This window comes from Quercus robur, chromosome 4 (genome assembly GCF_932294415.1).
Source record: "Quercus robur chromosome 4, dhQueRobu3.1, whole genome shotgun sequence".
Classification (NCBI taxonomy): Eukaryota; Viridiplantae; Streptophyta; class Magnoliopsida; order Fagales; family Fagaceae; genus Quercus; species Quercus robur.
In genome coordinates this window covers 1,625,600-1,638,642 of record NC_065537.1, presented here as the reverse complement: position 1 = coordinate 1,638,642, position 13,043 = coordinate 1,625,600, and the positions used below count along the sequence as shown (strand labels likewise).

The window sequence follows — 13,043 nt, the reverse complement described above, 5'->3', positions numbered from 1 at the left end:
TTCTACCTCGTGCACATTCGTAGGGGGAGAAAGCTATAGGGGAGATGCATATACTAAGTGAGAGAAGACATTTTCCTTGTTCTGTTTTGGTTTATATTACTCTTGTGCCCTAGTTGGATCTTGTTCCTAGATGCATATACTTCATGTATTTTGCATTGGTCGAGTATTGGACATGCATTTATCCTTATACTATTGTGCTTATTGATTGCATGTTCGAATGATCATTTGCTTTGCTATATGATCATTGTGGTCATTTTCATATGACTGTCATGTGTTTGATCAAGTTGTTCATATGTTTCACAACATGTTTACTTGATCGTATTTTACTTGTTACATTATTCTTGTCATTTTATCACTTGATTTACCTTGAGGGTCTAATGTGTTTTGTGCAAGTGTTTCAGGTTACAGGTATATATGTTCCAAGTGCTACACAGCTTCTAGATTTAGGTGTGAGTGAGTTTTGTCATTGTTCCCAAACTTACATTTAAGTCTGGAGTCTATTATAGGGCGTTTTATCACGGAATAGTCAAAGGGGGAGATTGTAAAGTTGTGATTTACAACTATATTTTATGTTGGCTTTATTCCATGACAAAAAGTGTTGTAATTGCTCTAATTTTTTTCCTTTTATTTTGTGGGATTTTATTGTATTGGGTTTAGTATTAAGTTGGTGAAGACTCGAGTTTAAATGAAGAATCAGTGGATTTCGCGAGAAGCTAAGCCGCGAAAGAGCATGTGAGGAGCACATGATTGGAAGCTGAAGAGTCGTGCCAGGCTGTCACTTTCGCAAGTGTCTTGTGTGTAAGGCCTTCCCGTGAGACAATCGCGAAACATTCTGTCCAGAGGATTTTTATGTGTGAATTCCTTACCCTTCACCCATACTATATATACCCTCATTACCCACAAATGTAAGACAGGCCATTCAGAGAGAAAAACCCTAGATAGGTTTTCTACAACACACACACCCATCTTTTTGAGGGAGAGCTACTCATCCTTAGTGAGAATTAATTGTAGCCTCTTCTCCTTCCCTCTCCCATTATCATACCTTGAGAGGAAATTTGTACCAAAACACAATCCATACCTTTTCAGAGTGTAGTGAGTGTTTTTGGAGTTGTTGGGAAGCATTGGAAGAAACCAAGGATGGTAGATGCAACATGGAGCTTGTTGCAGGATCCGGAGAGCTAGACAAGACACGGTTCCGAGAAGCCTTGTTGGAGTAGGAGCTTGGAGGGCTTAGGTATAGCGGGTAGATTAGGTTTGGAGGGTCTCTTGCTAACCCATGTATCCCAACTGATTGTCTAGTGGATCGATTACCGCTTGGAGGGCGGCGGAGAGGTTTTTCGCCGAGATTCTTCGGTTTCTTCTTCGATAACACGTCTCGGTGTTATCTGTGTTTGTATCTCTCTTCCCTACTCTTGTCCATTTCATTTTACTGCTGTGTTGCTTTAAATATGGATTAGAGTAGCTCCCTTGCTTGTATGCTTGTGTTTACACTATTCCGCACTTAGTATTAAGTTAGTGTAAAATCAACCAAGCTGTAATTTGAATTAGAGGTCTAAACAAGCTCTTGTGTTTTCAACACATTTTCGAGCTCACCACCCACTAAGCTTACTGTCCAATCTTTCTTTAACAAATTTGAAATCTTGGGTTTTGCACTTTGACAGGAAAAGAGGAACACCCAGATAGGTTGTACTTTATAGAAGTGTATTGAGACCCCAACAACACCTAACTTGATTCATAAATTGAGGGCTCACACCTTTGAAAGGAAAGCAACTAGATTTTTCCACACTAATAGTTTGGCCTAACCAATAGTAGAATATCTCCAAGCAATTTCTATGAATGGTTAGTTCGGAGGGGGGGGGGGGGGGCAGTATTGAAAACTTTAACCCCAGTTAGGTTCTTTTGAGACACTTCCTCGTTTATCAACCTTATGAGAACCTCATTTCCCAAAATAAATAAGTATGGAGATAGGGGCCCCTCCTACCTAAGCCCTCTAAAGGGAGAGAAACTTGGTCTAAAAACTTAATAGTTAAAAGGCATTGATGGATGAGATTTATAAAGCTGCTATCGAAACCAAAAGCTTTTAAGACTACAGTAAAAAAATTTCATTCCATTCTGTCGTAGGCCTTTTGGAAATCAAGCTTGATTCCAAGGAAACCTTTCTTCTTCCTTGTATATTTGCAGCTGTGAAGAAATTCATAGGCTAAGACCACATCAAATTTTGCCAGCTACCTCTTGTCTCCCCCTTTTATGGATAATCAGTGTTTAGGTCAAAAAGAAGACTTTTGGTTGTATGGAGCCATTCTCTGTTACATGGTTTGGAAGCAGAGAAATCAATCCCTATTTGGAGACAACACTCTAAATATTGATAGGGTTTCTAATAAAATTTCTTGTCTCTTCTTTGAGCACAAAATCTCCAATGCTTCTACCCCAAGACAATAAGTTCCTTCATTTTGTTCAGACTTGGATCCCTCCCCCAAGTTTGTCATTTAAAATTAATGTTGATGCTGTTGTGGGGTCCCACTTCTCTTTTACAGCTATGGTGGTGAGAGACTAGAAAGGGGAGTTGGTATTCACTAGTACTAAGAAAGTGAACACCACCCTCCCTCTCCAGGCAGAAGCAAAGGCCATTAAATGGGCCCTCTCTTTAGCTCCTGCCATGGGTAATGAGTGCATCATCGTGGAGTCGGATTGCCAATCTTATGTGTAGCTTCTCAATGATTTGGCCTCCTCCTTTCCCCCCCCCCCCCCCCCTTGGAGGATCAGGTCCTTGTGCTCTGATTTGAGGAATATGTTGACTGTTTTTGATAAGGTTTTGTGAAGTGGGCACCTAGGTTGTGTAATGCAACAGCCCACTCTTTAGCAAAATGGCCTCTAGCTTGTAATTATTTTGGCCTTTTTGATATTGGTAATAGTCCTGCTTGTTTCTCTTCCATTATTTTGGAGGAGTCCAGTAGGACCTTGTAGTTTGTTTTCTTTCTCTTAATAAAATTTCTGGTTCATCAATATATATATATAGCGGTAATTTCACGTTTATTTCTTTCCACACCATGCATAATATTAGCCCAAGCCAATTCTTTGCCTTTTATAGAAAAAGAAGAAAAAAGCTCAACACTTTTCTTATTCTAGTTTTCACTTTCCTAGTCCCCACATTTATTTTATTCTTTCAATTCTTTTTTCTACTGTTGCTCGCCTAAAGCTAATTACCTGCCAACCTATCATTCCTATTTCCAAGTTCCAACATATCATAGCTTCACACGCTATCTCTTTACAACCACACGTTATCTCTTCCTCTTTCAAATTTATTTTGTCTTCACTCTTTACTCTTTTACTTCATTTCTTCCCTATTAGTTACAGCTCTCTCTCTCTCTCTCTCTCTCTCTCTCTCTCTCTCTCTCTCTCTCTCTCTCTCTCTCTCTCAGTATCACACTAGTCTAACTATTTTAGCATCACTCCAGTATTTTTTTTTCTTAACTTCAACCCAATTTTCAACATATGAATCACCAACGCCTCTCCTTACTAGCAATCGGTATTTCGTCATCATCAGTGTGAGAAGGAGAAGGAGAAGGAGGCAAAGAGAGATAGAAGTTTAGTGTGACGTGAAAAGAGGTACTGGTTTGGTATCCACTAACCGGTTGGAATTCAGTACTTACCCCAAAATGGCCAAAACGGACCCGGTATTAGAGGTGGCAAAACTAGACACGACTTGCGAACCCGACACGACACAACACGAAATTAGTAGGTTATGGGTTAAGGCTTAATGGGTTTATGTCATATTAAAGTTGACATAACTAACCCGTTTAATAAACGGGTTGGGTTTTAAACGGGTTGGGTTAGTGTCCATCACATAAAACCTGTTTAACCTGTTTGACCCGTTTAATTAAATGACATTTTACAAATATACCCTTCAAATCCTAGGTATATAAACTTATTAGTTGTTGTGGTTTATTTTCTTTGACATGTTATGATTGATTATTTATGATATTAAGATATGTTTTAGTTTTGAATAATTATTTGTGATGCAGTTACTCGTTAGTTCTGAATTTTATATTAAAAATATTTATTTGTTTGGTTTTTCATAGTTCATATCAATTTGGTTAATGCTAAATTTATTTGTTTTTATTTTTTTATAAAATCCGATAAACAGGTTGACACGACTAACCCGATTAATAAAGGGGTTGTGTTAGGGTTTAGGAATCCTGACCTGTTTAATAAACATGTCAAGTTAGGGTTGACCTATATAGTCAAATACTCATAAGTCGACACAACACGAACCCGACATGTGAACACGAATTGCCACCCCTACCTAGTATGCTCGGTATTTGAACCGGCACGAAACATCAGTGTTTCTGTACTGGCCAAGGCACTAGTATGGTAAATACTGGCCATACCGATTGGTATGGAACGAGATTGGTTCCCTTGCTCATAGTTGCCTTTTCTTCTTCCTTTCCAATCTTACATATCATTGAGACGAGATTTGTACCATCACTTCTTACACCATTTTTGAGTGTTAGAGAGTTGATTGGTTTGGAAACTATTGGAGATGATCTTAAATCCAAATCTATTGGTGGCTATTCGCTGGTAGTTCAACGGTGATGACTCCAGTAAGATAGGTGGAGAAAAGACTTGGGGAAGTCGATTGCTAACTGGAGCTTAGAGGGCTTAATTACATAGGGATTTATAGGCTTAGAGGGTTTATAGTACATGCTTGCAATATGAAACTTCGCTAAACACGTTTATTGTACTAATTTGTAATTTTACATTAAAAGTGTTGAAACTGGTAAAATTCTATTGAGGGGTCTAAATACTTGCTAGGGCTATTTTAGCATCTTTCAATTTCAGTGCAAGAGAGTAATTGGCTGCTTAGGAATAATGTTTATAGACTTATAGTTAAATCCATTTAGTGGTTTTTTATTATCTTTTGGATAAATAAAATTATTTATTTATCTATTCATTATTCACAAGTTAGGTTAGATTATGATAGTATTTTCAAAAAACTTTATTAAAAAAAAATTTCCTCTATTTTTTCCCCTTTACAATTATCATGTATAAAGCTACATCCAATACTCTTGATTGGGATCAGCCACCAATTTCTATTGCATGGCTTTAAAGCCTTATTAAATATTTTGAATTTGATTATGCATTGGATATTTGGCTTGATCACATCATATTTCATATGTTTTACATATGCAGGAAAAAAAGTTTGATTTTGATGTGAGTTTGATTTTTTTCATTTTTTAAAAAACTTTTGAATTGTAGTTTTGTTGAATTTTATTAATTTTTGAGATACGTTTTCCAATGTTTTGGATAGTAGTGTAGAAAAAATTGGGTTCAAGAAAGTTCGTTTAATACTAAAAGAATAATTTCCAAATTCTACATACTTTTTTTTTAATGATAGACAAAATGTTATAAATAACTTTTATTAAAAATGAATATTTTCATTAACTTACATTTTGAATTTCTGAGAAAAATTGTATTGTTTTCATTTTGGTATGACACAAATTATATATATTACATTTAGATAAGACTTTTTTATGTATCGCGTGGGTTAGTGACTAGTATATTATAAAAGTTGAATCCCACTTATCAACTCTAGGACATTTACATTGTTTAACTATTGTATCCATTTTATGACTATTGACATGCATGTAGTATTGCTTTATATTTTCCATGGTAATGCTAATATCCATTACTTTGGAATTAAAAAATTCTCTCAATTGAAGCACATACCTTGATGTGATCCCATTCTTAGGAAATCTTGCAACCTAATCCAAATCATGCTATATATATAGGGTTGGGTTCAAGCTACACTTGGTGTAACTTTAATTAATATTACATTACCCAATATTTTTTAATTAAATGTGAATTTTTATAAATCCACTGCTGGATTACATTTTTTTTTTCATATATTCTCCATCCTTACAAAATTTAAAGATGATTAATGATCAATGGTCATGTCATCAATTAATTATTTAAATTCAAATTTTTATAGTTTAAAATAATACATAAAAGATGAGTTTATAGATCGAATAATAAATTATCTTCGATTGGCATGAAAATTGGCACGTATGTTAAGAACATATAGTACATGTAATTCAATGGTTGGATTTTCAAAATCTGAATTCAATAATAAGTTATTAGGTGGTGTAACATTGTTTAGAATTATACTAGGTGTAACTTGAGTTATTAGCATGTATGTCTGAGGGTTTTTTTTTTTTTTTTTTTGTCGTTTAGGAGATTTGGTTAATTGGATTTGTGAAGAAGAAATTGACAGTAAACACTCTCCTAAGTTCTTTCTAATAAATAAGAGAGAGAAACATAAAAGATGCTATGTATATTAGGATGGTTGAGGTGGACAATATGTTTTTTTAACCTTTAGATTTCATACAGATCTACAGTGTAAAAAATGCGAAACATTTGCAAAATTACACCAGATGTAACTTAAACTCATCTCATATATTAAAACAAAATAGAATGATTTTGTATAGTCCAACACGATTTAAATCTTATTACCATAATTAGCTTAAACTTATCTCAAGGATAAAATACCATAAATTTATCTCTCATTCTTAGTTCAATATGTTTTTTATATTTATCAAAACAAAGTGGAATGATTTTGTACCCTTCTACATGAACTAAATCATCTTACCTTATTTAGTTTAAACTTATCTCTTATTTTGAGTTCAATTTGGCTATGATATGTTGCTCTTTAATCCATGATACTCCTTAAATATACAAAAAATATGATAGAAATAACATAAGAAACATAATAGATAAATAAAACTCGAAAGCAACTAGCCATGCTATTTTATTTTATAAAATGATTATCCTGCTCAGTGTAATGCATATTTCTTAGAGCTGTAAACGAACCAAGCCATTTATGAACAACTCAGGCTCGGCTCGATAAAAAGCTCGTTCATGTTCGTTTGTTTACAAATAAGCCAAGCTTGAGCCTTAGTTTTAGGCTTGTTTGATAAACAAGCCAAGCTCAAGCAAAAAAAATTATTTGTAAACAAACTAGTGAACAATAGGCTTGATACAAAACATGTAGAGCTTAACTTCATTTATAGCTTGATATATGTTTACTAAATAAACTTATTATTATGACATTACACATATGTTTTGGAATGTTAAATTATTTAGATTTGTGAAGATTATAGTTGTACGAATGACAAATGTGGATGTAAAAATTGTATTTTGAACAGTTACTCAAGCTATAGACGATAAATGATGATGGATGGATTTAATTTTGTAAAGTTGTAATTTGAACAAATTCTAATAACGGGTGTTAGAAGCATGATAAAATGAATATATTATATATATATATATATATATGTGTGTGTGTGTGTGTGTGTGTGTGTGTATTTGTTTACTTGATTTTTGGTGATATAAGCATTTGATGATGTAATATTTTTGGATCCCAAGCTAAAAAACTTGACTTGAGCTCGAGTTTGAGCTTGATATTAAGCTCAAGATTGGCTTGACTAATTAATCAAGCCAAGCCAAGCTCAAGCTTAAGCTTTTTGGCATTCTCACAAGCTCAAGTTTAAACATTGTTTTTAGGCTTTTCTCAAGCTCAAGCCAAGCTTGAGCATTTGATTTTTATTGACGAGCCAAGCTCAAACACACACTACTTGGCAAAACTTGGCTCGTTTACAGCCCTATTCTTTTGTACCTTTTCTTATATTCATGTACATAAGCTTTTTACAAGTTCTAGAAGTTCTTTAAATAATTAGAATGGAGAAGATTAATATATGAAGATTGAGAAGAATTTTCAAGATAATAGCAACAATATTTTGTTTAGTAAAGCTATTTCGATAGCATTGCTTACAGAACCAAAACTATTAAGCATGAAACTGCTACCATAAATTTCTTTTCTTTAGAACAATAAGTGATAAATGGATGTTGGGTTGTCTATTTTTCATTCTAAGTAGTTGTTTATAGTCATTTTGGGTGATGATGCTGGTATTACTAATCAAATTCTCTTATTTTATTTTCTTTTGCATAGGTCAAACTTTTTAGCAAGTGTTCCTAACTATATATATAGATATATATAGATATATATATATACTTGGATGCTTTCCTTGGCAATTCTACAATAAAAAATGCATTACTCTTGCAATATAATTTATAATTTATTCCATTAATTGTTGACATGTAATAATTATAATTTAAGATCTTTCCTTCTTACTAGAGATATTTTAACAACTATTATCATATTGTACACCACAATATGAATTGGATCTACAGTTAAACCTTTTTTTTTTTTTTTTAGGCTTAGTGCAATATGATTAGCGGTAAAATATGTAGATCCAATATTGTATTTAGGCTTGGTGTTCGCCACAATATGAATTGGATCTAAATATGCATTATCATATAGTAGCTGAAGAATATGATAATTAATAGTTGTTAAATATGCAATATGATAATATCATATTGATTAAGATCTACTATACATTTAGCTTCCTCAGTTTCTCACTTTTTTTTTCTTTTTTCTTTTTTTTTTTGAATTGTGTGGAAAGGAAAAAAATATATATAGTATATGCTTTGAGGAGAAAAAATTCTGTAATAGTTGATTCCCATATATGAATTTAGAGATTATCAAAATATAAATTGTTATAGTGTTGTTTAATAGTTCTTACGTGATAAAATGGAAACAAAGTTTATATAAATTGCTCATCAACTTCTCCAAAAATGCAAAATAATGTTCGATTTCATATGAAATAATGAAGATTCATTTTTGTGTTCTAATCAAAATTATGCATTCTCCAATTTTTTTGGGTGTTGCATTTTGATGCATATCTCTATCTTGCCATATATAATAATTGAAAGTAAAATGCAGCATGTGTCCTTGCCAAAAAATACAAAATATCAAGATATGGACTTTTTACTTTCAAAAGATATATTGTGAGCGTTTGGATTGCAAGGAAAGTTGCGTTTTCTGCGTTTATGTTTTTTTTTTTCTTTTTTTTTTTTTTTCTGCATGTGAACAGTAATCTCACATGGGTTTACTATTTACATACTGTTTACATACTGTTTATGTACGGTTCACACATTAAAAATATTAAAAATAGGTCACACGATACTATTTACACATTTAAAAATTATTTTGTTACAGTACTTTCAGTTTTCAGTTTCAGCAACAATAAGCTCAATCCAAACGGACTCTAGAGAGTTTTCGCGTGCTGTTTCAGAGAATAAGAAATTATATATAGGGTCCGTTTGGATTGAGCTTATTGTTGCTGAAACTGAAAACTGAAAACTGAAAACTGAAAACACTGTAGCAAAATAATTTTTAAATGTGTGAAAAGTACCGTGGGACCTATTTTTAATATTTTTTAGTACATGAACAGTGACAAACAGTGTTGCTACAGTACTGCTACAGTGCGCTACAGTGTATATTGTCCCTGGAACACGTGAAGTGAGGAAAAAAGAAAAGAAAAAAAAAAGAAAAAGGAAAACGCTGAATCCAAACGGCCTCATTTTTTTCTTTTTTCCTCACTTCACGTGTTCCAGGGACAATATACACTGTAGCGCACTGTAGCAGTACTGTAGCAACACTGTTTGTCACTGTTTACATACTAAAAAATATTAAAAATGGGTCCCACGGTACTTTTCACACATTTAAAAATTATTTTGCTACAGTGTTTTCAGTTTTCAGTTTTCAGTTTCAGTAACAATAAGCTCAATCCAAACGGACCCATTATATATTACAATGAAATCACATTATTTTGAGATGAGTTTAAGATTATTACTTATAAGTCTTAGCTACTATTCTCATTTTTCGCTTAACAAAAAAAGAAAAGAAAAAAAAAAAAAATATATATATATATATATATATATATATATATATATGAGTCAATTTTTCCCTACTAGTTTATAATAAAACTAACACACTATAAAATTGTTCATGCATAAACATGGTGAAATGGTGAGTTGAACATCTACATCAATACTATCAAGTCCACACCACACCACGTGACGACAATAGGTAATATCATCTCAATTTCTATCAAGGATCAGGTGATGTGATATGAAAACTCCTACCACCACGCCACAACCTGAATAGTAATCCCAATCTTTATACTTTATATATTATTTAGCATTTTTGCATATATTATCCTGACTTTCACCGTCTGTTCCAATGACATCCACAGAATATCTACATCACCAGCAACGTACCAACAACTTTTAATGGCAAATGTTCAAATATATTAATAGAAAAATTGGAAGTGATGACTAACAAACCTGAAAGACGCGCAAGAAATAATTTCTTATTTTGAGGTTCTTCAAGAATCAATTGTCTTATCTCGTAGACGAAAAAAAAAAAAAAAACTGGTCAGCGCAGGATAAACTTTCCTTTTCTTTCTTTTGTTTCTCCTGGAAAGTACCCTCAGTCACGCCCAAAGTAACACGGCAAGAGAGTCAATCTCTGGCATAAATATTACAGTCAATCTCTGATATAAATAGAGCAAGATGTGAATGCTCCGGGAAACTTCCCGCAAGAAAATTAGCCAAAGACGCAAAAGTCACAATTTCGACTCACAAATAGAGCTACCAAATGCAGGGAAACTTCCTCTTCTTATTTTTATTTCTCCTATAAAGTGAACTTGACCCTTGTTCTAGTCAGTCGCCCATAGGAACGCGAGAGTCTATGAGAAAGTATCTTCGCTGAAACTTCCAAATTCTTATAAATTATGAATACCAACCCACCATTTTGATATGCAATCTCTCTCTCTCCCAATTCAGTTATGTCAATTCCCCATAATTTTTTGTCCAATATCAATATGGGGAAGCACCAAGTTGATCCAAGTAAGTTTCAAAGAATTTTGATTCAGGATGAGAAAATTCTAGCAACTAAATACTATGGGCCCATTTGGTAAAGGAGTTTGAGTAATGTTGTTTGTAATTTTTTGAAATACGTGTATATAAAAAAAGTATGTGAAAATATGTATAATGTTGTTTAAAAACTGAAAATAAGTTGTTTAATAATTCTACCAAACGGGGCTTATATAATTGCAATTATTAAAATTTTTTAATTTTTGGTTGCAGAATTTGTTGCCAACAACTCAGATCCTGGTAGTCCTACAATCAGTGAAGAAAGAAGTCAATCACTGGTAGACTACTCATTTTTCCCATCAGACAAGTCGGAGTTTGGTAGTTGCAGTCGGATATGGAATGAAACAAATCCAGACGACTTCTCTGTCTCCATTTCAACACTATTCCCAGCCAACAACTCTAACAGTGACGCTAATTCAGATTCAAATGAAACACCTCCAAGATTATGTCATTATTCCAATTCCATAGTATCATTCTTCTCACCTGCCAGGTCTCAAACAGACAGTAGTTCCGAAAATTATGAGATAATAATTCCAAATCCTTCCATTACAACACCCTCCTCATTTTCTCACTTCTTTCCACTACCTAATGGACAAACAAGTCTTTCCATTCCGTTAATCTTCCCACCCACCATGACTGAGACTGAAACAGAAGAAAGTTGTTCAGAATCTAACAAAACACCTCGTGCAGAAGCACAATTCTCTTGTTCCATAGTGTCACTCTTCCCACCAGCCAGGTCTCAAACAGACAGTAGTAGTTGTGAAAATTATGAAATAATTCCCACTCATCATTCCATATCAGCAAGCCCTAGAAGAACTATCCGAACAGCTATCTTCAAACACTTGACTGAGTTTCTTAAGCCAAAAGGCAATAATAGTCTAAAATTCTCTCATCCCAAAAAAAATTCCATACTGTCAGCGTTTTCCGCAGCCATAGACTTGATCGATATTATTCATAGCAAACAATTTCCTTTGCAAATGCTACTTAAAGCCACTAACAACTTCTCAAAAGATAACAAGATTGAAACACGTAGCTCTGGTTCCGCCTACCGTGCCATTTTAAGTGATGGCCGAGAAGTGGCCGTTAAGCGCAAGGACAATGACCATGCTTTCCAATGTGAATTGAAAACTTTGTCCCGCCTCAATCACAGTAATCTTATTCGCTTGTTGGGATATTGTAAGGATAGAAACGTACGCATATTGGTCTACAAGTACATGAAAAATGGGACCCTTTATGATCATCTTCATGAGCTAAAAAGTACTCCTCTAATGTCATGGGCAACTCGGATTAAGGTGGCACTAGACGCAGCTAGAGGCATTGAGTACCTACACGTGTATGCAGTACCACCAATCATACACCGCAATATCAAGTCGTCTAACATATTACTAGATGACACATGGACTGCCAAGGTGTCTGATTTCAGCCTATCTGAGGAGGCTCCGGAGGATGAAAAGTCACACCATTGGTCTGATGACAATTATCCGGTGGTGGGCACCATTGGTTACATGGACCCCGAGTACTTTGTTCTTCAAAAGTTGTCGACCAAAATTGATGTGTACAGCTTTGGAGTAGTATTGCTAGAAATGTTGTCTGGGTACAAGGCAGTTCATTACCTTGAAAATGGTGAGCGTCGGACTTTAGTTGATTTTGTAGTGCCATACATTGTCCGGCATGAAATTCACAAGGTTTTGGACCCAAAAGTAGCACCACCTACCCCATTTGAAATGGAGGCACTAGCATATGTTGGGTTCCTAGCATTGGTTTGTGTAAGTCTAAGAGGTCAAGATCGCCCCTCAATGACTGAGATTGTAAATAGCCTAAAAAGTGCTTTGGATACCTGTAGATCTGAATGGTGAAGAGTGCTCATTTAATGGTGCCACCTTATACGACTGACATGTTCTATCATCGAAAATTTATTCTGCTTAGATTTCAGGCATCTAAAGGATGAGTGAAGAAAAGATACTTGCGGATTCCCCACCAATTTAACTTTCTTTACTCATTTTAGAAGAAAAATTAAAAATTCTAGAAAACGTACTTGTATTCTTTCTTGTAAGATCTGGACAAAATTGTGCTGCCCAACTAAAACCCACATATTCTCCTTGTGTGGTAATTAAATTACTGTGAAGCTTGTGTACCCCCCACGGCCCATGCCACTGGATCAATTGCCATTTACAATATGACGCTTAATTCAGGACAAAATTTGTGCA

General features: G+C 34.2%; 1 protein-coding gene across 1 annotated transcript; it reads left to right on the top strand.

Moving 5' to 3' along the window:
* Nucleotides 1–10,517: 10,517 nt before the first annotated feature.
* On the top strand, nucleotides 10,518–13,043 carry LOC126720310 (serine/threonine-protein kinase-like protein CCR4). Its single transcript, XM_050422642.1, has 2 exons — nucleotides 10,518–10,809; nucleotides 11,050–13,043. Exons 1-2 carry the CDS (start codon nucleotides 10,749–10,751, stop codon nucleotides 12,690–12,692), a joined length of 1,704 nt encoding a protein of 567 aa, XP_050278599.1. The 5' UTR covers nucleotides 10,518–10,748; the 3' UTR covers nucleotides 12,693–13,043.

What these genes read in the sequence shown, in the direction of transcription:
- LOC126720310 (XM_050422642.1), top strand. Translation starts at nt 10,749, where the DNA reads ATGTCAATTCCCCATAATTTTTTGTCCAATATCAATATGGGGAAGCAC. An exon ending in GAAGCACCAAGTTGATCCAA is followed by an intron (nt 10,810 to 11,049) that starts GTAAGTTTCAAA and finishes TTTTGGTTGCAG; the next exon opens with AATTTGTTGCCAACAACTCA.